At 47.0% G+C, this 25011-nt stretch overlaps 1 protein-coding gene across 3 annotated transcripts in view; it reads left to right on the top strand.

Annotated features, from left to right (window-relative positions):
- Window positions 1-25011, top strand: part of WWOX (WW domain containing oxidoreductase) — an 891989-nt gene that overhangs the window by 629253 nt on the left and 237725 nt on the right. The window contains exon 9 of one of the 3 annotated variants that reach the window (XM_043898112.1): window positions 21592-22609. The exons of the other annotated variants lie outside the window; for them this stretch is intronic. Coding sequence (XP_043754047.1) covers window positions 21592-21642 — 51 coding nt within the window. The 3' untranslated portion in view covers window positions 21643-22609. Of the gene's footprint in view, window positions 1-21591; window positions 22610-25011 lie in introns of those variants that run through there. 3 annotated transcript variants of the gene reach the window in all.

The following is a 25011-nucleotide window of genomic DNA, read 5'->3' on the forward strand; positions in this document are numbered from 1 at the left end:
ATCACCATAGTCTATATTTCCACGGGTTCTCCGAGCAGAGATCCTTATTTGGAGGACAAGGAGGATATTTGGGGGCTGTCAGGTTATTTGTATCCAATAGGCAAACCACAAAATCATCTAATCAGGATAGATTTTCCTTCCAGTTCATCTTTCCTCTTCAGTTGCTTTATAAATCTTTTACTCATCAGATCTGATGTTTGGTGAATGCCATTTTTCACTTTGAATAAATGGAATCATAAAAACAACTCTATTAGCGAGGCTTTCAATAATATTCATGGCGATCATGCTCACTTAATAGCCTCTCTCCTTTTATTTGAGGGATATTAAATAAGATTATACTTTTAATCAGAAGCATTTTTTCCTAAAAGAAAGGTTTATACCTTAGGAGGTTTATACCTGTATTATACCCATAACAGAGCTCATTTCATGTTTTCTTCAGTGTTTGGTTCTTAAGATGACCAGTGATTAATCCCTCCAGTAGAGTACCAGGTTTCATCAGCATTCCTATTCTGCAGTTTCAAAGAACGCAGTCTACAAAATGGGCCACTTCTCTCTTTCCTGACTCATGTTCTCTGTTAGAGTCAATGGAAGCTCCCCTTTTCTCCTTCAAGGAAGGGACTCAGCCCACCTTCAAGGTCCAAAGTGCAAAACTCACCTCCCTCCCTGTGATGACAGCAGGCAAGGAAGGAGACACAGAGATGAATGAGTGACTTGGAAAGAAATGGATTAGCAATAATGTAAAGGCTTGCCTTTGTTGTCTTTTTTCCTTTATAAAAACATTTTAGTGGAGTACGGTTGATTTACAGCGCCATGTTAGTTTCAGCGGCACAGCAGAGTGAATCAGTCTGCATATGCATACATCCACTCTTGTTTAGATTCTTTCCCATGTAGACCATTTCAGAGGACTGACTGAGCTTCTTGTGCTGTACTTACTAGTTACCTGTCTTATATATAGTAGTGTGTGTGTCTGTCAGCCCCAGGTTCTCTCTCCCCCTACCTTCCCACCCTGGTAACCAGCCAGACATTTTTGTTTTCTACACTGGTGACTTTATTTCTGTTTTGTAAACAAGCTCATTTGTACCAGTTTTTTAGATTACACATATAAGCGATATTGTGTGATACTTATCTTTCTCTGTCTGACTTACTGTAATTTGCAAGGACAGACTATTATTCAATGGAAGTTTCAGAGTACCCAGGAGGGTATAGAATATCTTTATAGAGAGCCCTCATCAGGTCAGAACAGGGCATTTTTGTTGGCATTATTTCTTCTTTTCCCCTTTCCTCTTTGCATCCTGCTCTTCATTATTTATCTCTCGGTTTCCCTTTCTCTCTCCCTGCCACCTGCCCCTCATTTTGGGGGAGACAGAGCAGAGAGAGAGCAGAAACCCTCTGGTGTTCAGCTAAATGTTTGCCGCATGCTCGGGGCCGACTGGCCGTTCTGCATCTGAATCCTATGAGAAACGGCAGAAATGTTTCTCTCCCTGAATATCAGGCCAGCCGCAGACCCGGCCGTGCTGGGAGTGGTCGTACGGAGTCATCCGTGCCCACCACTCAGCCTGGTACCTTCCCCACGAAACCCCGCCAGACCCCTGCGTGTCTTCTCGGGATCTGCCTCTCCACCACATAACTGATGTCACGGAGGGAAGGTGCCCCGAGAGGTATTATTCACCAAGGAAAGAGGCCCCTCTGATTAATGACCTCAAGGATGAGGGGATGGTGACTTCTCCCTTCCCACGGGAAGCCCCTCATATCCTGTAGCACCACTCAGGGTGGCGGGGAAGGGCAAGGGTCCTGAGGTGGGCACTGAGCCAGGCTCGAGGCGTTTCCAAACGCCAGGCAGCTCGTTAGACTGCCGGGCATCAGGTCGGCCCCCGGGCAGGCTTGCACTGGGGACCCCGGCCAGAGCTACACCCCAGCAGAAAACCTGACCCCAGCATCCAGATTGGCCACCTGCATCCCATGGCTCAGCCCTCAAGCCGGGCCCCGCGGGGCCTGCAGAGCCAGAGCCGCTGAGTGTTTCCTGCTCAGTGAGAAAGGCCAGCTCTTGTCTTAGCGGGAATCCACTTTCCCACCCACTGCCTTCTAAGAATGAAAGCAAGTCTGTTGTTCCTTTTTTTTTTTTTTTTTCCCCTTTCCAGTCTCAGCCTTGACTTGCATGGTTTTATTTTTTTTTTTTCCCCTTCATCTAAATTTAGCTCCCCAACTGAAGCATAAGGGGAAAGTGTGTGGGGACTGGAGAATTTCACGCAGGGCCTTGCACATCAGACATCCCTGCTTCGGTCAGGGCTCATGATTCCTGGGTCTGCCCTTTTGGACCTAGCCAGAAACTTCTCGCTCCAGGCAGACCGTTTCTTCAGGCTGGGTTCCCTCATCCCTTAAATGAAAGCACTAGAATAGGTCACCTGTGAGTTTCTTTCTTGCTCAGCCAGCCTGAGAGTCCAGGGCATTAGACATCAGTCATCCTGAGTGTTCACTGCTCATTCAACAAATGCTCGTTGAGAACATCCTGCGTCCCAGGAGAAATGCTGGGGCACCCAAGGTGAAGAAGGTGAAAAGCCAAAGCAGAGAAAAGCAGGCGTGGAGCCACACGGAGCAGGGGTTTCTCAGCCTGATGGGTGTCATCCAGAGTGAGATGCCTGTGATGATAACCAGGGTGGAAGGGAAGGGCCAAGGGGACCGGTCCTGACCAGAGCTCTCAGCCCTTCCTGTAGGCGCCCACGAGCCTAGGTGGGTTGTCCAACCTGCCGTGTTAGCCTGTGATGAATGAGCAGCAAAAAGAAAATGAAGGAAAAAACCAATAGTGACCAACACTAATATTTTTTTTCCCAAACATTGAAGGTGTTGTCTTTTATAGCAGACATTTAATTCCAGAAGCATTAAGTCTACAGAGCATCCTCCTGCAAGGAGACGCCGATCAGTTTTGCATCAGTTGTTTCTCTGGCTCTGTTGAAGTTTGCCGAGAAGAGGTCGGGCTTGGGGCTTTCTGTCTGTGCTTCTCATTCAGCCCCAGTCAGAATGCTGGAGGGGGTAGCCGTTTCCTTCTCCAGGGGGTCTTCCCAACCCAGGGATCGAACCCTGGTCTCCCGCACTGCAGGCGGACTCTACCAGCTGATTCACCAGGGAAGCCTTCAGCCCCAGCAGAGGGAGGCAATACTATAGACCTCACGGGTTTGTCTGAGGATTCTGAGAGACACTAAAGTGTAGAAGGGGCTTCACCTGCCACCTGGCCAGTGGTTACCACCACCTGGCCAGTAATTACTGTAACAATTCCTCCACCAGTCAGTATCTCTTACCGTTATCATCGATGCCAGCATTGATTTAGCTAACATAGCATCTGCACATTTTATGGTGCCGAGAATTGAGTCTACCCCAAGTATGGAAGCTGAGTTAAAACTAGTTCATTCCTCTGCCTCCTCATTTATCATTTACTTTTCAGAGCTTATTTTCATTCCTTTTTTAAAAAATAAGCTGTCATTTCCTTTCTTTTTTTTTTTTTTTAATTTTTTGACTGCACTGGGTCTTCTTTGCTGTCCCCGGCTTTCTCTAGCTGCAGCAAGCTGGAACTACTCTTTGTGGCGATGCCCGAGCGCCTTCTCACTGCACTGGCTTCTCTTCTGTAGAGCATGGGCTCAGCAGTTGGGGCGCGTAGGCTTAGTCACCCTGAGGCGTGTGGAGTCTTCCCGGACCAGGGACTGAACCTGTGTCCTCTGCGTTGGCAGGCAGATTCCTAACCACTGGACCACCAGGGAAGTCCCTGGGCTTATTTTCTGGAGCTACATGGATGCTCGCTAGTAACATGGATGCTAAGGACTGTGGATACAGTGGGGATAATAAAAATCACACAGGGAGACCTCGGAGATATGGTGGGTTTGGTTCCAGTCCACCACAATAAGGTGAATATTGCCGTCAAGCAAGTCACATGAGTTTTTTTGGTTTGCCAGTGCGTATAAAAGCTACCTCGGCCTCTACTGTAGTCTGTTAAGTGTACAATAAGTGTACAGTTTTGCATCTAGCTGCTGCTGCTGCTAAGTTACTTCAGTCGTGTCCGACTCTGTGCGACCCTTTAGACGGCAGCCCACCAGGCTCCTCTGTCCACAGGATTCTCCAGGCAAGAACACTGGAGTGGGGTGCCATTTCCTTCTCCATTTGCATCTAGAAAAACAATTAAATATTTAAAAACAGCACACTGTTGGGGAGATGAGGTAGAGACTCGCTGGATGCAGAGTGGCCACAAACCTTCAGTCTGGTTTTAAAAAAAAAAAAACACAACATCCGCAGAGCACAGTGAAACACAGCACATTGGAACCAGGCCTGCCTGTCGTCGTGACAGCATCTCCCGGGCAGTGGCGCAGGTTTCTCTTGATGCACCAGGCAACGACGAATGTTCTGTTCCTTTCTCAGAACTCTTGGGAACGACCGTTGCTTACAGGGGAGGATCTGATCAGAGCAGATGAGTCGTTTTCTCCAAGCAACATGGTTAGTGAGCGGAGCTTCCCTGGGTCTGGGAAAGGGTAAAGCCCCATCGGCTGGAAACATCACATCCACACCACCTGTATCCTTTGATCAATGTGATCTCTTTCCGAAAAGTAGGGGACAGTCACCTACAGAGGCAGGCAGGGAAAACCTTTCTGTAGATAACTGCTAGGCAACCAGCAGCAGATGAAGAGCCAAACTATTGTTATGACTTCTCTTGAAAGCAGAAGCTGCCAATTATAGAAACTTGTGATGTGGTCCCTTAAATGACCTTGTCTGTGTCCTCTTTGAGTGTAACAGGCACTGAAAAGGTAAACCCCTCCCCACTAGGCTCAGCCTGCCCTGGAGGTGTGACCCTGGAACGGATCATCCAGATTGGGACCTTTGGGAGAGAGGAAGGGTAATTCCAATGGGATGATGGCTGTAACCCATCATACTTATGACTTTTCTTAAAGTCTGAGGTCTTCACGCCTGGCCTTTCTGTCAGTCTTTGGTTCTATGATGCTGAATCCTTCTGAGTTTAGTGGGAGGAGGGAAATAACCATCTTTCTGTCCTTAAAAATCACTTGCCATTTTTGATATCACCTCCCTTTTCTACTTGGTGATCCCATTGGTTGTCTTCATGCTATATATATATATGTGTGTGTGTGTGTGTGTGTGTGTGTGTGTGTGTGTGCTTCCCTTGTGGCTCAGATGGTAAAGAACCTCCCTGCAATGTGGGAGACCCGGCTTCAATTCCTGGGCCAGGAAGATTCCCCTAGAGAAGGGAATGGCAACCCACTCCAGTATTCTTGCCTAGAGAATCCCATGGACAGAGGATCCAGGTGGGCTACAGTCCATGGGGCTGCAAAGAGTTGGACATGACTGAGCAACTACACACACACTATATATATATATACTTTTTTTCCCCCATTCTCCCCCTGCTTCCCTACAGAGCACTTTATCTTAAGAGTGTCATTATAACTTCTTAAAACATTTCGTCAATCTTTTTTTGTTTTTAACTGAAAGTGTGAATCTCTGACACCTGTATTTTGGAGGTCAATTTAAAAACCTTGTGCAGTGAAGCCTTTAAAGGCTTTTGACTGATCCTGTATGAGCAGGTGTACCCTGGACACCCTCTGCCCTGGACGTGCGAGGGACGGTAGGCCCCAGGAGAGAAGGACAGACTACATGCCAGTCTCAGCTGTATATCAGGCCCACATATACTTGCTTCCAAATGAAAGAAAATCCGAGATGGGGAAATTCTGCTCTGAAAAAAAAAAAAAAAAAAAAAGAATGGTAAATCAAATGATTTGATGGTTCCTGGAAGAATTATTCCATTAATAAAAGGCTGGACAATGAACTGAAGGAGTGAGCCACCTGAATGCAAGAATAATAGTATCCTGTTTATAGAAGTCAATTAAAAAAAAAAAGTACTTCTTAGGAAGATGGGCCAAGGAACTCTCAATTTCAAATATTAGTTGTGTAGGAGAGGGAAAAGTTTTTTTCAGTCCTCTCCAGGTCCCTAAGAATTGATGCTTTTGAACTGTGATGCTGGAGAAGACTCTTGAGGGTCCCTTGGACTGCAAGGAGATCAAACCAGTCCATCCTAAAGGAAATCAGTCCTGAATATTCATTGGGAGGACTGATGCTGAAGCTGAAGCTCCAATACTTTGGCCTCCTGATCTGAAGAGCCAGTTCACTGGGAAAAAACCCTATACTGGGAAAGATTGAGGGCAGGAGGAGAAGGGGGCAGCAGAGGATGAGAGGGTTAGATGGCATCACCAACTCAGTGGACATGAGTTTGCACAAACTCTGAGAGGTGGTGAAGGACAGGGAAGCCTGGAATGCTGCATCCATGGGATTGCAGAGTCAGACATGACTAGGGACCGCACAGCTTAGGGTCCCTGACTGGGTTTGCAAATTAAACTGACAAAGACAGACTAACAAGAAAAAAGCATAAGATTTATTTAATGTAAGTTTTACAAAACACAGGAGCATTCCTGAGGAAATGAAGTTTTATGCTGGATTTGATGAAAGGTAGAGTGTCAGTCATGGAAGAATATGATACATTAAAAAATATGAAGTGAGTGCAGGAAACTGGGCGAAAAAGTTAACAGGACCTGCTTGTCTGAGTTCCTTTGTCTTCAGAGATAAAAATGCATCTTTCCTTGGGGTGTGGGGAGGGACCCTCTCACAGGAGGGATCTATGACCTATTTCTGGGGAAAATGGAGAGAGAAAGTTAGAGTAGCCCCAGTATTCAGTATGCCAAGGTGCCTACTTTGGGGTAGTGTGTCCTGAATTCCCATCAGTTCCATCAACCACATTTCCCCAAATTGCCCAAATCTGGCTGAGTTCCCACAAGGGTTGGAACCTCCAGCCCCCAACCTCAGCCATCCGAAACTCCTCTTCTTGTTATTAATTAGCCAAAGGATGGAAGATCCAGAAGGGAAAAATAGCTTTGTGTTAGAAGCTTAGTAGTGATTCAGTAAATGCTTCTGGGATGGATGAGTGGATGAATATGTGAGCGGCTGGATAGGTGAGTGAATGGATGAATGGATAGATGGATGGGTGGGTAGGTGAGTGGGTGGGTGGACAGGTGAGTGAATGGATGAATGAGTGAATGAATGAATAAATGAATGTCATAGGCTGTAGCATTTCTGTCTCCTTGGTTACAAGCCTTAGATAAACTCAGGAGAGAACTCTCACATAACTCCTGTAAACCTAGGCTTCCTTGGTGAAGCCCCAGCCTTCCAAGGAGAGCCAGAGTGACAGCAAGCCACCAGTCTGGTGAACTGTCTCCCTGTGCCTTTTGGAAACAGAACTGTTTTGTCTTCACCAGGAAGGAGTAAGTAGGAGGAACAGCAGAATTTAGCTTCAGAGGAAAGCCTCTTGGCCTGAAATGAGAGGACTTTGTTTCTGGGCAAAGCCAGCCCAGCAGGAAGGGCTCTGTGATGTGTAAATATAGCCTGGTTAGCATTTCTTCTCCTTCGCCTGCTTCCCCAGCTGGAATCTTCTCCCCAGGAAGGGCGCCCCCACCCCCAGTACCCCATCCCGAGCCTTCAGTGGTCCCCTGCAAAACCAGGCCCCAGTTGCAATATGCAGTGGTCCCTGGGCATTCACCGCAGGGACAGTTCTGGGATTCCCCCGGGATGCCTAGCTCCATGGAGGCTCAGTTCCCTTACTCGCCATCAGGTAGGACTGTTCTCCCTCCGCATGCCAGGGTTTCACAGGTACACAAATAAGCTGTTGCAGATGGCGGTGAGTGCAGTGTAGAACGTAATGGGTGCGTTTATAGAGCGAGGGCGGGGATCCAGAAGGCATCTCTGACCTTTGACCAAGGCTGCGGAATAAAGTAGAGTCAAGACTCAGAAAGACAGGAGAAGGCCAGTCCCCGAAGGAAGGGGCCAGCCGGAGGCCTGCTGCGAGCCAGGGCCGGCAGGCTGGCCAGCTCTTGGGGGCTGCGATCGGTCAGGACCTCAGTGAATCGCTGAGGCAGGAAAGGAGGCTGAGAGCAGCTCAGGCACAGCTCTGCGTCTGGAGGGGTCTGGAGTCTATGTCAAGTGTCCGGTTATTTGAGTGAAACCTCGACATACTCACGCTGTGGCATCTGTGGGTCCCACGTGGCCCGACAAGCAGGCTCTGTGACCGGCCTTAAGCGCTACCTACTGCCAAGGCCAAGTGTGAGCATCACCCTCGCCTTGTCCACGCCAACACCAGCCTTTTGTGTCACTTTACCCCGTGGTCACGCGGCCCCAAATGAGAGCTGTGCGCGTGGACATGTCAAGATGCCCGGGGCGGGGGGGGGGGGGGGGGGGAGTGGAAAGCCCAGGTCCCCTTTGGGAAGGGCGGCCTACTAGCCTGGTGTGTTCTCGGCCGCGCTGTTAAGATTGTTATTAAACTTTATGGACCATAAACCCCACGGAAACAAGGAGAGTGAACATCCATGCTATTAGAAGAGTGTCAGAGTAGGGGGCATATTTCATGGCCTGAGAAGCACACACACTTGGCCTCTGTGAGTCCCCAGAGTATCTCCTGGCTGGCTTAAACCCTCAGTCTCTCTTGTGCCTCTGGGCAAAAACCCACCATTTGGTGCAGGAGGCTTCCTGGAAATGATACTTGTCTTAGGTGCCGGAGCCCTTTCAGAGGTCTAGGCTCAAGGTCCAGCCCCTGAAAAGATGTGCTCTTGACATCTGTCAACCTCTGTGCCCATCCTGCCAGTGTATTTCTCACCAGGAGCACATGGGTCATTTTCCAAACAAAGACGTAGGGTCCCTATTTGAAACGAAGCATGTGGGTTGTTGACGCATCAGCTCGATCTTAATGCAGAGAGTCAGGCAAATGGGGTGTGTTTGTCTCAGGCCAGCAGCCATCCTTAGCACTGTTACTTTGGGCCAGTTTTGTTTTTGTTTCTGCTGTCTCTGAGCCTCAGTTTCCTCATCTGTAACTTGGCGATGGTACCCCACGTTGTCACTGTGCGTGCTTAGTCGCTCAGTCGTGTCTGACTGTTTGCAACCCCATGGACTGTAGCCCACCCGGCTCCTCTGTCCATTGCATTCTCCAGGCAAGAATACTGGAGTGGGTTGCCATGCCCTTCTGCAGGGGATCTTCCTGACCCAGAGCTATAACCCAGGTTTGCTGCATTGCAGGCGGATTCTTTACCATCTGAGCCACCAAGGAAGCCCGAGCTTCTTCTACTGTTAGCAGTGATGAGAAATGTGCTATGACCTGAAGCCCCACTGAGGGCCAGGCACTGTGCTGTGCATTTTATATGTGCTGTCTCATCAAATCTTTACAAAAATGCTAGGAGGAGTTGCACTTTTTTGCTTTTTGTAAATGACAAGTCTAAAGCTCAGAGAACTCGCTTAGAGGCCTACATAGATGGTGGATTGAGGGGTTTACTTCCGTGCCTCCTCCTAAAGCCACTTGCTGGAACTCCCTCAGTTTCGTTGCCTGTGATCAGAAAATGCCAGGTTCTTCCCTCTCCCTCAGTGCCTCGTCAGAGACAATAAGCAATAGGATTATGTCCCCAGCACTGTAGTTTAGTGTGGCAATCCGGGGAAAAACACCTGGTGGAATTTCATTTTATTTTCTTATCATTTTATGTTCCCTTTAATTTTCATTTCAGTTCCCCTCTGCAAAAGGCAGTCCGTTTAGCTCTCATAAAACTTTATGGTTTTACTTGTGATTAGGCAATGGCAAAATTGATGCCCTAAAAACCAAGTTCTAGTCAAGTTATGTAATTAGCCAGTAAGGGAGGCTGAGACAGGGAGGCGCATGACGCCGTCCCCGAAGAGGTCGGACCTATTATCATCGGTCAGATGTCGTATCTTTAAAACACCATCAGCTCGGAGAACACTATCCATTAGCAAGAGATCAGAGCCATGGGAAACCTCAAAAGGTCAAAGGGTGCATTCCGGGGACTCCTCGAGAAAACTCGGCATCCCAGAAGAACGATTAGCCTTCCAGCTCCAGGGCTGTCTGAGGGACCGCAGGTCTGAGGGCTTCTTTGATTCAGTGACTTAATCCATTGGATTTCAGCCCTAGGTTTTTCTTCCCCAACTCAGGCACCCTCGTTACATCCTGCCAGAATAGATTTTGATTTTGATCATTAATTGCCGTCACCTAGACAGTGTAAGGGGGTCCAAGACCCTGAACTTGGAGGGAGAGAGAGCTTGCTTGTGACTCTGCTCACTGTTTCCTGCAGAGAGAGGTCCCGAGCATCACCTAGCCGTTTCCCTCATCCTGGCACACAGCTGGACTTCCCTTCCCAGCCTCTCTGGTGTTTAGCTGTGGCCACGTGACTGTGCTCTGGCAAGTGGACTGTTGATGGAAGTGGTGTGGGCCCTTCTAGGTCTGACCCACTCAGACTCTCCACGTGCAATCATTCATTCCCCATTCCTCACTGCAGGTTTGGAAGCCACACTTTAAAGATGATAGGGGCCATGAGATGAAAAGAGCCAGAGTCCCTGCATTACTGGATAAAGCCTGGTCACCCCAGTGATCAAGAATACCCAGTCTGGACTTTATGTGAGCAAGAATTTTGTTTTTTTCTATCACATCATAGCAGCCACCGTGACCTTAACTGATGGGTGTGTTCATGTGGCTACTTTTTTTTTTTCTTTTGAGATTAATTTATTTTTTAACTGAAGGATAGTTGCTTTACAGAATTGGCTTGGTTTCTGCAAACGTCAACGTGAATCAGCCATAGGCATACATATGTCACCTCCCTCTCGAATCTCCCTCCCACCTCCCATCCCATCCCACACCTCTAGAATGCTGCTGCTCTTCCGCCGGGAGTGATGGCCCCAAGTTCACTGACGCAGCTGGTCAGTCTGAGAAGCTTGAGAGATGGAGGTTTGCCAGCTGCCTTTGGAAACGGACTTACTCACTTGTCATGTACGGGCTGAGAGGGTTCCCTTTACAGGACATTTCAGTTACTGAGCAGAGAATTTGGTCAGCTAGTCGTTGTCCTGGCTGTTTGAATTACATGGGAACACAATGTTTTATATCTGCAATGCCAGCGATCCTTTTTGCAGGAGCCTAGGAGATTTTTCCATCTAAATGGTTTAATTGTTACTCTGCAGGGCAATCGTAAATGTAAATTGACTAAATACGACTTGATTGCTGGTGATGACTCTCTCTCTCTGATGGTGCCAGCCAGAAGTGTGGCTCAGAAGGACGTGGACAGGCACTCCCCTGCACCAGACATCCTCAGGGACCTGGGCATTTCCGATTTTAAAAAAATGAAAATATTGCTTCATGATATAGCTGGTTCCTACCAGCAGAGTAACAGTTGATGTAGCAAAATTGTTGGACACTCAGAAGACAAGGCGTTTGCCCACCATTTGGCGAAGGTGGCTTGTCTGTGCCTTCCCCTCACCAAAAGAGTTCTTTACGAAATTTCTTTATGAACTCACATCCCATCGTCTGCCTTGATTAAACGTTTGTTTATTGGAATAACTTTGAAAGGGAAGTTGCTTCGGTTTATACAAGCATATACAGGCTCCCAAATCATCTACTTCCGACTTTTCATCTCTGTCACCCTAGCTTTCTAGCAAGATGAACGGTCCAGGAAAACAAAAGGGAGAATTCTGAATTTTAATTTGCTGTTCCTTCACACACACAAAAATACCCCAAGCTCAATCAATGCCCAGAAATGAAGGCCGATAGATAATGATTGGGGGTGGGCGGGAGCGTGGATTTCCCACCCATTGTTTCAAACTCTAATTAGGAAAAGGGAATTCGGGAGCATTGTCTTCTCCCAGCGTCTGGACACAACGTTATCATTGTGTTTACAGGGGTGATCAGATTCCCAGCACGGGGTCCTCACCGTCCCATCTTGATAAAACAATACCCTAAGTGGAATCCCAAACACGCTGCTGCGGGAGGAAGACCCTATGCTGCTGGTGTGGAGGAGGCCACATGTTAGCAAACAAGTTTGCAGGCCAGGAAGTTTTAATCAGTTCATTCTCCTCCAGGAGGGATGATGGATGGGGGCCTGTTGCAGAGGGATTTCCTTTAGATAAAACAATAATGCCATGCTCTCGAGAACCTCACTAGACAGCAGAAAGCTGTGATTAATCCCCCAAAAGTCAAACATGGGAAGACTGGCAAGATGAGATTATTTGCTGAGTATAATTAGCCACAATTATCACTGTAAAGAATTTGGCAAAGGGGGTATGGGATTCTACTCTTAAAGGAAAAAAGCTCTGTAAAGAAGAATTATGAGTAGGGTAACCTTATATTTTACTGTTTAATCAGTGTTGGATATTTTTTAAAGTGAAAAGAGCCATACTAATAATAATTATTCAGGAAGAGAGATAAATTAGGATTATCTGAAACCAGTAGGGATGAATGATCACCTTGTCTATTAATAAGAAGGCAAACCCAGTCACAAAATCTGCAGAACCAAAGCGATCATATCTGGGATTGACTCTGAGCTAAATCTCTGATAGATTCCGGGAAAGATTGTCAAATTATAACAACTCAGAGTCAAGAAAATCGTTCCCCCCTTTTAACTGTATGAAGTTATCATAGGCACTTTCTACTGCAAATGAAAGAAGACTTCACCCAACTGGAAAATATAGTTGTGACAAGGAGATCAGGTAATGCTTGATCCAGGGGCTAAATGACCAACTCCTGGTTTCCATCTTTTTTATCCCTAGTTACATTTCCTCCCCATTGTTACCATTTTCTGATGGGCTCGTGTCTTGGACATCATGACAAGGACCAACAGCTCTCCGCCATATCTTCCTAGGTTCAACACAGGGGGGAAAGAGCGGAGTTTCTCCTTTGGGGGATCCATTCTGACTCAGTTTGGACCACGTGCTCATCCTGAACTAGTCTCTGTGGTGAGAGATTTTGGAGTTCGGCAGGGCTTGAGTGGTAGGATTCACCCTGTGGCAGGTGCTGCAGACCATCGAGAGTTCATGGACTAAGAGTTCAGGAGGCTCTGGTTTCCTAAAATCAGATCCAAGTATCATTATCAGAATAGGTGGAGGCGGTTTCGTGGTGGACTGAACTCAACACCTACCCTTTGTGTACTTCCTGACGTGTGAAATTCTGTTGCCGAGTCCATCAGTGGGAACCGCTTCTCCAGAGTTGTGCATTAATTGGTCGAGGCCCGTCTGGTCAGATTCTCCACCTCATCCTACACCGCGCTCATTCTTTTCTTAAACTCAGGACTTTCTGGAGACAACAAAGCCATCAGTTGGGAATTTTCTCCATGCTCTCAATCACTACTGCCACCATCTGGAAGCACATCTTCATTCCCCAGCTACAGAAGCCCGTGTCCTTCAACTTAACCACTCATCACACTTGCAGCTGATATTTAATGTCTTTCTTTCCTATGTGACTAGCTACAATTGGGTAGGGACTGTATCTCTTGTGCTCCCCCAGAACCTCTACCATGCCTCATAGAAGAAACAGTAGTTAACATGTACTATTTGTTTTTGCCATTTTTGTAGTTTAATGAACATGTAACATGCCACAGTTCCACAGTGACCAGTTCCTTTTTTTTTTTTAATTCATGCCCTGTTTATTTTATTATTATTATTTTTTGTTGGAGTATAGTTGATTTATAATGCTATGTTAGTTTCAGGTGTATAGCACCATGATTCAGTTCTGTATCTATCTATCTATCTATATATGTGAGATATATATATATATATATATCTCACATTCTTTTCCTTTATGGTTTATTACAATATATTGAATATAGTTCCCTGTGATATACGGTAGGTCCTTGTTTATCTGTTTTGTATATAGTAGTGGGTATCTGCTAATCCCAAATGCCTGATTTACCCTCCCCCGCCTTTCCCCTTTGGTAAGAATAAGTTTGCTTTCTATGTCTGTAAGTCTGTTTCTGTTTTACAAATAAGTTCATTTGTATCATATTTTAGATTCCACATGTAAGTGATATCATATGAAATTTTTCTTTGGCTGGCTGACTGCCCTTAAATATGGTGATCTCTAGGTCCATCCAGGTTGCTGCAAATGACATTATTTCGTTCTTTTTTTATGGCTGAGTAGTACTCCATTGTGTGTGTGTGTGTGTGTGTATAGTCTTTATCCATTCATCCCTGGTCAGGAACTAATCCCACATGCCATGTGGTTAAAAATAAAAGAGTGAGTTTTACATGCTCTAGATCCATCAAGAGCTGACTCTGCTCCTCAGCTGCTCTGACAGAGCTCTCCTGCAGGACTTGTCGGACAGGAGAGAACGAGACCAGGTGAGTTCTTAAAGCTTTTTCCTGGGAGTGACACCTGTCCTCTGAGCCCTGTTTCACTGGCCAGAGGAAGTGGCCCGGCCACTTGCTGGAAGGGCTGCACGCTTGTGGGAGTGGACAGTAAATGACTGTGCAGAGCAGCGCCGTCTCCCCCGGATGCTAGCGTGACGTGTCTTCCTGCCTTGCTGCCCCAAACCCTAAGGTCATAGCCACCAATAGTCCTTTGAACTCGTGGTTCTCACCTCTCTCAAAAGCTTGAATGATCTGCTCTCTGCACCCCTACCCCAGCCCTCAGAGTTCCCATCGCCATCTCCCTTGCCTCTGCAAAATGTCAACCCAGACCAAAAATGCCCCCAGTTTTACTCTGAGTACGAAGAACACCCAGGTGAAAGGTTTGCCCCAACTCATTCTCATCTCCGAAACCCTCCTTTGTCTTTTCAGAGAAAGTCAAGAGATACAGAGAAAGTGTGACCTACTTTTTATTATCAGCACCATTTCATCTGCAAAAAAAAAAAAAAAGACTTTTCTCTTCTTATTACTCTGAGCATGAAAATAAAATGTTTTCCAAAAGACCTGGCTTAGGCTGTTGCAAGGCAGGCCAGGGACTTGTTCCGAACTCCAATGAACTCCACAAGCCAAGGAGGCCCATTTTTTTAAAACCATAATTGACTTCCAAGCTGCTCACCCTGTCCGTGGACAATATGAGGTCCTTTTCTCCAAATATCAGTGGCAAGGTAGGACAAAGCCAGCTCCCAGACTAGCTGTTTGCTTGATATTACACTTTGCCAGTCCAATATAGGTCACATTTCCAACCAGATTTTATACTTATCTCTACATTACACCTGGTAGCAAGAGGGGAAGAAAAGAGCTTCTTGACATCTTTTTGAAGAATGGCGCTCTTTAAAAAAACATAAGGGAAATTTTTTTTCAAACACTTTATAATGAGGGTATTCAAGTCTGCAGGCAAAACAGAGCTGTTTGAAAAGACATTAGCCTCAAAACCGTACTGTGTAAGAATAGACCCGGCTCCGTCAGGATGCCACGTTTGTTTTGCCATTACTTCTCACTGACTCAAATCGCGGGCTGAGGAAAGTTCGAAATGACATGATTTCTGCACCAGCCGATGGAGTCCGGATGAATTCACCGGCCATGGGAAACGCAATGAGCTCAGGAGAGTAAATATAATCCGGCAGCATTTAAATCCCCAAACCAAAGGCACAGGAGCACGTCCTATCTTAGCCTTGAAAAAGAAGTTGCCATTTTCAGAGAGCTTTCACAGTCCTGAGCTTTGTCGAGTCTCTCACGAACTTTGTCGCTGAGATGGGACAACCTCCTCACCTCCCCGTTTTCCTGCCGAGGAAACTGAGGCTCAGAGCGGTTGCAGGGATGCTGGGCGTCAGCAGGTCAGGACGGAGGGAGGAGGGCTTCCTGTGACCCCTTTCTAAGTCCCGGCTCCTCCAGGAAGCAGAGAGCAGGGCTGAACTTGTAGTGGGATGTCAGGGAGAATGTAGGCATAGCCGCCCCTGACACCAACGGCAGGTGGAAGGGGTGATTCCCAAACCACCCCCAGGTTGATATCTGCTCGAAGGACGCACAAAATGCACCAGAGCTGTTACATGCATGATTATGCTATAGTACGGGACGCAGGTTAAAATCAGCCTGCAGAGGGGAAACACAGGTGGAGCCCAAGAAGCAGCCTCATTGTCATCTCCTCGTGAGAGTCAGGGCACCCCGGCCTCCCAGTGCTGGTGTGAGATGCACCGCCCAGGGAGGCCCGCCCCAGCCTCCGTGCTCAGAGCCTGCACGGGGCTCTGTGACGTAGGCATGAGTGAGCGATCCCTCCATCATTCGCAAGGCTGTGATCTCCGCCTCCAGGTCAGCGGGTACCCCGTGACACATTGCCCCCATCCTGCCATGCAGTCAGTCTCTCTGGAATGGTCCCTCACCACCCTAAGGCTGTGAGCGCGTGACCAGTCCTTGCCCTCAATCCCATTCTTCAGACTATTCAGTCTGACCCAAGCCCCCCAGACCAGAAAAGTCACTCCCATCAGGAAATTATTCTCTCTGCATTGACTGCCTTTTGTGGATCTGGAACGGCTCTCCCGGGCCTTGGGGTCCAACCTTCCCATTTGTGGAGGAGGAAATGGAGACTCACAGGTTGGATCTAGGCCATAAAGCTGATGAGGAACCCCTGGATCCTCAAGAGGAACCCCTGGATCCTCAAGAGAGGTTGAGTGTCCCAGGTCTGGGCACCATCACTAAGCGATAAGAACCTATTAATCATACTAAAAGCAAGAACTTAAAACGAAGGTCTTGTTTGGCTAGAAATAATGGCTTCCCGGGTGCCTCAGATGGTAAAGAATCTGTCTGCAGTGCAGGAGATTGGGGTTCGATCCCTGGGTCCGTAAGATCCCCTGGAGAAAGGAATGGCAGCCCATCCCAGGATTCTCACCTGGCGAACCCCGTGGAGAGAGGAGCCTGGTGGGCTCCATCCAGTTCACGGGGTTGCAGAGTCGGAGATGACTGAGTGACTAACACTTTTCATTTCTCACTAAAATCTGTAAGGAAAAAAAATACTCCACAGCCAGGAGTCAAAGTTTCACCTTCTTTTCCCTCCTCTCCTTCTCCCCTGCCCACTCTGGCTGTCTCTCCCCCAAAAAGAACAGCAGCATCATCCTCATAGTCCAGACCATCCCCAAAGTAGAGTATCATTTTCTCCTGCCTGAGTTCTTGATCCATCCTGCTATCATATGTACCTACCTCTCTGGTAATCTAATTCATGTTTTTGTTTTTGTTTTTTCCCCTGGGGTGGGATACAGAACATCACCTGTTTTAACAACTCTGAAGATTCTACCTGTATGTATAATGATATAAACTTTCAATTTGCAAAGCATTAGCAGCTTTTATCTAAAAATCTCTCTCAAGAGAGAGAGGTGATGTTTCACTCTTCCGTGAATCAAGTGGTACATTGCTTTTTCCGATTGGAAAGAATCAGTCATGTGAACTTTGTTCTTCCAGAATAATTAGTTTCTATCTGCTTCGGAAATGTCAGAGCAAAGAGGGGTTTCTTAAATGGTGGCCTAGAGTGACGGGTAGAAATCAGTTCTCCACGAGACGCTGGTTAGAAGGAACAGGCTGAACAGCCTCAAGGAAACTATCCGCAAGGTCTCTGAGGTTGTCTCGAAGACCTTGTGCCTAATGAAGGGGTTTATCCTGAGGCTAAGGATTCACAGGCATCTTAGAAAGGAGCTTCCAAATATAGTTAGACCAGTTTTAGAATGCTTTAGTATTGGCAATGGTTTTTTGTTGTTGTTGTTGTTCAGTTGGCTTTTGGTGGGGGAGCAGGTCGCTTTTAAAAGTTTGTTTACAAAGTGGAACTTGCTATCACCATTCCTATCGGGAAATATTTATTGATAAAATCGGGGTAGTGGCATAATGGAAAGAATCCAACCTTGGTGTCAGAATAGCTCACTTAGACCTGCCACAGGCTAACTGATGGTCTTTGAGTAAAGTTTTGCTAAAACTCTCAGCAACCCAGAGTCCTTCTCTATCAAATCCTTCTATGGCTGTTGGCAGATATTGGTAAAATGTATGTCATTATCCTTGAGTGTCTAGGAGGTGTCCGTGTGCTCCCCTCTTATCCAACACTTATTGGTCAGTTTCTCTGTGTATGTATAAACATTTATGCCTTTAATAAGCTTACAAGTGGTTGTTCTGTAAGGTTAGCTATATGATATTAACTGTTTAAGTATTTGGGGCTTCCTAGGTGGCACAATGGGAAAGAATCTACCTGTGACTGCAGGAGACATGGGTCTGATCCCTGAGTCAGGAGACCCCCTGGAGAAGGAAATGGCAACCCACTCCAGTGTTCTTGCCTGGGGAATCCCAGGAAACAGAGGAGCCTGGTGGTCCATGAGGTCACAAAGAGTGGGACAGGACTGAGTGTATTTACTACTTCACTTTCATCTCTTTCCATCACTTTGTTACAATGTGATTTAATTGTTGCGTGGCTATGTGTCTGAATCTGTCTGTCTCTCTCATGAGGCTCCAGCTCACCCCCGGCTCTCCGTGTTTTTGTTATTTTAAGTGTGTGCATTGCTCATCTGTCTTATTAAAACGTGTTCGTTGGCTAAGCCTCGTGCGAGCCATGTGACCCGGGCTGGCATTGCCGCCGCTGGGTGGCAGCACCGCGGGGCTCAGCAGCGGCCCCTCCACTGTGGTGCGCACACACGAGTCTGCCCTGGCATCAGCGTGACACCCGCGTTTCTGCGTTACTGCTCGGAAGGAGAGCCCTCCAGCAGTGCATGTCAGTGAAGCCGGGGATGATCATTGCCCTAGTGCTGCAGAGAAACGCCCTTACACTTCTAAAATGTCCTGTTTGAAGTTCCCAGCATCCTAACCGGGAACTCACTGAGACATGTTTTCTGCTTATGTCCATCTGGAAATCCATAACTGTGAAACAGAGGGGGTAATGTTACAAGAAGGGGGATGCACCTTTGTAATACCTTCATGCTTCACCAAACTGTAAAGACCTCCGTTTCTCAGCTTTCCCACGTGTCCTTTGCCAGAGATTTTAGAAGTGGGGGGGGGGGGTCTCCACCTTCACGAGCTTCCTTAATACTGTGTTTCTCTCCGAGGGCGCAGATGCTGTTTACATTTGCAGAGCAATGCTTTGTTCCACAGTTAAGCAGGGCTTGCAGGAGGAGAGCCTGGCTGACGCTCTGGCCCTGACCTAACAGGGTTTGGTCCCTTACTGATCTGTTCGTTTTTCATTTGATCACACTCTTGCCTACCCTGAGAATGGAGGTGAGATATGGAACTGTATTTTTTTAATTGAAGTAGAGTTGATTTACCATGTTGTACTAATTGCTACTGTGAAGCAAAGTGATTGAGTTATATAATGCATGTGTTACATCCTTTTCTTTTTTCATATTCTTTTCTATCATGGTTTATCACAGGGTGTTGAATATAGTTCTCTCTGGTATACAGTAGAACCTTGTAGTTTATGCATTCTGTAAATAAAAGCTTACATCCGCTAACCCCAAGTTCCCACTCCATCCCTCCCCCAATCCCCTTCTCTCCCACCACCACCTGTCTGCCTTCTGTGTCCGTGATTCTGTTTCTGTTTTGTAGGTAGGTTCATTTGTGTCATATTTTAGATGATATATAAGTGGCATCGTGTGGTATTTGTCTTGCTCTTTCTGACTTATTTCACTTAGTACGATAATCCCTAGTTACGTCCATGTTGCTGCGAGTGGCATTGTTTCATTTTTTTATGGCTAAGTGGTATTCCATCGTGTATATATATATATACACACACCACACCTCTTTACCCCATCATCTATAGATGGGCATTTGGGTTCCTTCCATGTCTTGGCTGTTGTAAACAGTGCTGCTATGAACCTAAGGGTGCGTGTGTCTCTTTGAATGATGGTTTTGTCAGGATATGTGCCCAGGAGTGGGGTTGGGGGATCATATAGTAGTTCTGTGTTCAGTCTTCTGAGGAACCTCCGTACGGCTTTCTACAGTGGCTGCCCCGACTTACATATCCACCAACAGTGCAGGAGAGTCAAGATGTGGCAGTATTTTAGTCCGACCGTGAACGTGGCTGGACAGACAGAATCGCATCCTAGAGGGGAGGGGAAAAGACTGGGGAGAGCTGGCAGTGTATTAGAGATTCTCTGGCGGCCACAGGGAAGGGAGACCACAGGTAAGGAGAGACGCAGGCATTTAGAGCCAACATTAGAGACCCCTGAGAAAATAAAACTTGACCGGTGCCATTGAAATGTAGTTACACATCAAAAGCCAAGCTTTTGATGTCTTCCTTGGTAAGTTTGTATCTGTCACTTCGGGACCGTTTGTCTCGGAGGGGGAGCAGCACGGTGAAGCTAGAGGCGTTTACCTGTCGGTGCTCGTTCTGCGGAAGGCAGGCACCGTCTCCTTTCAGATGTCCTGTGGCTGCTGGCCAGGAGCTGGATGGAGGCTGCTGGTTCATCCGATCCACAGCACCAGAGCACCAATGTCAGGCAGCGTGCGCTAGTGTGGCCGTTGCCAGTGGTTCACGTCGTAAGATACTGCAGCCTTGGTTGACGAGAGCCGCAACCAGCCCCGCTTGATCCAGCAGCTGAAGGACGATAGCCAGCCTGGCCAGAGTGCCTGGGCCCCAGGGTGTGGGCATTTTCATCTGTCTGTTTGGAATGGCCAGGGCTCAGGCTACACTGGCCGCTTAGTATGTTGAGCAGACTGCCTGCTGCCTTCACGGATGCCGGCAGAGTCAAGGACGCCAGGCGGGCTGAGGATGTTGCGTGGTCAGTCCGCTGCAGACCCCGCCTTCAGGGAGGACGCGGTCTACCCGGGTCAGAGAAGACCACCCATGGCCACGCCCCGTCAAGGGAGCCATGTGCAACTCAGGAGTTCGAGGTGCCCGGACCGTCATCTCCCCTCCCCTCCCCGACCCCCCCATCTTCCAGCAAGCTGTTTGGCACGTGGGTTTTGTACTTGAAGGACTCAATGGAAGTAGCCTGTGCTTCTGGAAAAGAGCCTGGGTCTGGGCAGCAAGACAACCAGCCGAGGGCTGACCTTGACCTTGACTTCTGCTTGGTGGGGAGTCGGGGGTGGTTGGGAAAGTCATGTCAGCTCTTCCCCACGGCTGACTGTAAAATGAGCCTCGCTTTGAGGAGGAAATGAATTGAGTACCTGTGAGCAGGAGTGTCAGCGCCTGGCCCATTGTTACAAGGACGTAGACACCCCTGGAGTTTGAGCTTTAGTGGGAAGACCATGGTCTTTGTTTTCCAGCTCCCAGCAGACCCGCCTTTTTGTCCAGTTTTCAGATAGGTGAGCCTGGACATGTAGTTTAGTTTCCCTGAATGCATTGGCTTCTTCATCTGTTTCACAGAATAACACGAAGAAGACATAGCTAGTGGGTTGTTTCAGGGACCGTCTCAGCTAATACATGCCAAGGCTTCGAAATGTGTTTGGTGCATAATAAACCACCAATAAATGGTATTACTTCTTTTATGATCTTATGTGTCTATTTGCACATCTGTTTGTAAGTTCACCAGAGTTTTACACGCAGCCCGGAGCCTGACTTCGATAAACTGATAAAGCCAAAATTTGATAAATTGACGTTGGCTGTTTGATCTCTGAAATCACCTAAATACTGAGTTGGCCAAAACGTCCATTTGGAATTTTCCATCAGCTCTTATGGAAAAACCTGAAACACTTTTTGTCCAACCCAACCCCAGCACCACAACGCTACCCGGGTCGACATACCATTTGTGGCCGTGTGTTCTCCTTTAAGTCCAAAGTGGAGAGAAGGGATGTAATTAAGGCATAATTATCAGACTTAACCAAGCACTTATTTATCGACTTGCTGCCTGAGTCTGTATCTTTTGTCTCTGATTTTAGTTCCGTCTCAGTGCCCAGTCCTGGGGAATCTGCCTGTGCATCCTTGAATAAAGTGTCTTTCTTCGGAAGCCAGATAAAGTAGGGAATTCTCTCAGTATGTTTATTTTTTATTTTAACCCTGAAGTTCAGTGAATTATTCTTTTGCTCAGACACATATTCTGAGGCCTCCCTTTTGCTGAAGTTTGCAGAGGTTTGTGCTTAAAACTGAATAAATAGTCTCAGCAGTGTGTGTGTGTCTGTGTATGTGTGTTATATGAATTCCTGCTAGAATGTATAAACAAACAAAAAAAAATCATAGTCACAGATCCTGAATGCTGTGGTCCCCTGCTCTTCAAAAGCCCTTTGTCCATGTGTATTTACATAATGTATTCCCCATGTTTGGGTTTCATTAAACCCATGAGTTTAATAATAAAGTGTTTGGACATATGCTTTCCTTACCATTTTCCTTGTACTGAATATTTTTCCCTGTTGGAAGTAAATATTGATTTTTTTGGTACAGATATTTGATGCTTTGGGGGCCTGTTGAAATAATGGTAAATACTTTTCCTAAATAGACAAATTGTAAGAAATTCTGAGAAGGGCTTTCTTTGACATACACGGGAAAAATAATAGGGAAGTCAAAATGGGAGAATGTTTGGTTCTGTTTCATCAACACTTTTATGGACCCGCATTGCTGTGTTTCTATAATGTTGTGTATAAAACACGGTTTAAACGATCATGCAGCTTCAGTCTTAGAAAATAAAAAGATATGAACTTGAACCCGAGCTTCCCTGTCAAGAGAATTACAATGTGTTGTAGCCCTTGGCTTCGTTCAAGTTAAATTTACAGTATTTTCCCCTAACAATAACAGCAACCCCAAAATACCCCCTTTGAGTTGAAATGTTTGTTAAACTTTATATATATGCATGCATATAAATGTACTTCTCTGTATATATAATGTATGTTCACATATACTTACATTAGAGTTTTAGGGAATTTCCTTTTTGCCTGCAAATCATTGCACAGAATATCCAAGTCGACATGGTGTCAAAATAATCAGCATGTATTTAACGCTCTCTCAGAAAATCCATTTAAGAAGAAGGTCGTGGATTGGGGGTGATTTTCAGACCATAAATTGAAGCGTAAATATTCAAATTATTTTCATAAACTATTCAGTTCTGTTGGGCTTTTTATGTTATCATACAGTGAATTTTTTGTATTTAAGTTTTCTAGCAGTTCTCTTTTTTAAGAGCCTCAAGTGTCCCATAAAAAGCAAATACTTGAATTTTCAGTTTCTCGGCACTGCATATTTTTCCTTCTGCTTGCCTTATTTTTATAACGGTGATTTATAAAGATATTACTAAAGAAAAGGAAAGGAGGATTTTGAAGAGAAACTGCTCTATAACACTGCTTAAAAATCTATTTCCAGTGCTGAGGAGGGGGGCAGGGGAAAGCCTCCTGGCAGCCTTCAGGAGCATGGTCTGGGGTCTAAGTGAGAGGGCCATACCTTGAGCTGTTATCTTTCAAAAGTATTTGTTGAGCTTAGTGGGGAAGGAAGGCAGGATGAGACTGCCAGGCTCCACTTCCATTCCTAGGAGTGGGAGGGTTAGGGGACAGGCCGAAAGTCCAGCCTGGACTGCTTGCCCTCAGGAAGAGCCTTCTGCCATTTAGAAGATGGTTTTGAATGAAAAGTAGAAGGATGCGGTGTGGGGAGGTGGGGTGGGAGTCTGTCGAACATCCGCGGACTCCCGCCTCAGGCCACGCAGCAAGGAAGACAGGGATTCTAGAAATGCTGTTGGGTAAGAGCTGTTGCTTCTCACACAATATCACGTCCATCCTTTTTTCTTAGTCACAGAGTTTTCCAGGAGGCTCTTGGTGGTTCAGAGTAAGCACTCCCTGTCCTAACTGCCCTTCCAGCAATCTGCGGCCATGTGGCCAAGTTACAGCCAGTGGGATGGCAGGGAAGTCCTGTGTGGTCCTCAGGGGTGGTCTTTGGGAAAAGGATGCTTGCCTTATTTGCACTCCTCTTTCTTCCCCACTGTCTGTTATGTAGCCATGGAGACTGGCATGGATGCGTAGGCAGTTAGGACATGCTCCTTGACCTTGGGGAGCCTACAGTCTTATAGAGGAGCAATGTAAACATAATAAGGTGTGTTTTTTTGCTTTGATTTTGGTGGTTTTCTATTAGAGTAAAGTTGATTTCCAGCACTGTGTTAGCTTCAGGCGGGCAGCAGAGTAATTCAGTTGTATCCACACATACATCTGTTCTTTCTCAGATTCTCTTCCTGTATAGCTTTCTATGGAATACTGAGTACCACTCCTTATGCTATGCCGTAGGTCCTTGTTGATTATCTCTTTTATGTGAAAATGAAAGTATTGGTCACTCTCAGTCTTGTCCGACTCTTTGCAAACCCATGGCCTCTAGCCTGCCAGGCTTTTCTGTCCGTGGAATTCTCCAGGCAAGAATACTGGAGTGGGTAGCCAGTCCCTTCTCCAGGGGATCTTCCTGACCCAGGGATTGAACCTGGATCTTCTACATTGCAGGGAGATTCTTTACCAGCTGAGCCACCAGGGAAGTCCCTTTTATATACAGTAGTATATATTTTTAAAAATTAAGAAATAGAAGTAATTAACCCACTCCAGTATTCTTGCTTGGAAAAGTCCATAGACAGAGGAGCCTGATGGGCTCCAGTCCACTGGGTTACAAAGAGCTGAGCCCGACTGAGCACGCAAACAAGCAGGTGAGCAAGTGTAATACAGCACGGAATGTGAAACACGGGATCGTCTACCGGCAGGGCCAGAATACAGAAGGACCAGTTGTTTCATTGTCCAGCTGGGCAAGACACTGGAGGAGGGGTCCCGGAGTTTGAAGGCAGTTTGCGGTGGCAGCACCAGCCTGAGTTGTTGGTACAGCCAAGGGGCTTGAGCCCGACCCTTCAGACACAGAGAAGCAACCCATGGTCTGAGCTGCCCCTAAAGTGCTGGGTCCAGTCCCTTCTGAGACACAGAGGTGTCTGAGTGTAGCCTCCAAGCAGAGAGACTTCTTAAATCGACCGAGCGGTGACCCAAGGCAGCCCTGGGGGACGACCCTGCCTGCCCCAGCAGCCACCTGACCACTCTGGCCTTTTCCTTCATGTCTGAACGAGAACGTGCTGTGTGAGACAGTCCTCGTTCCCTTCGCCCCTCCAAACGCACTTACCCACAACCACAGATAGATCCCAGCTGCCGTTTCCCTGCTCTCACAAACCTTGAAGTGGGCCCCACCAGCGGGCACACCTGCCAAGGAAAATGCTGTCTTCGAAATGTTCCTGGCACCCTGCTCAAGAGGTGCCAACCAAACGCTGGAATTGCTGACCTCCCCGAAAGAGAGACCCGCAGCTGCGGCCTCTGGGATGAATTGCCCCGATGCGAGGCCCCCCTGGAATTTAAAAAGACTTAATC

This window comes from Cervus elaphus, chromosome 4 (assembly GCF_910594005.1).
Source record: "Cervus elaphus chromosome 4, mCerEla1.1, whole genome shotgun sequence".
Lineage (NCBI taxonomy): Eukaryota > Metazoa > Chordata > Mammalia > Artiodactyla > Cervidae > Cervus > Cervus elaphus.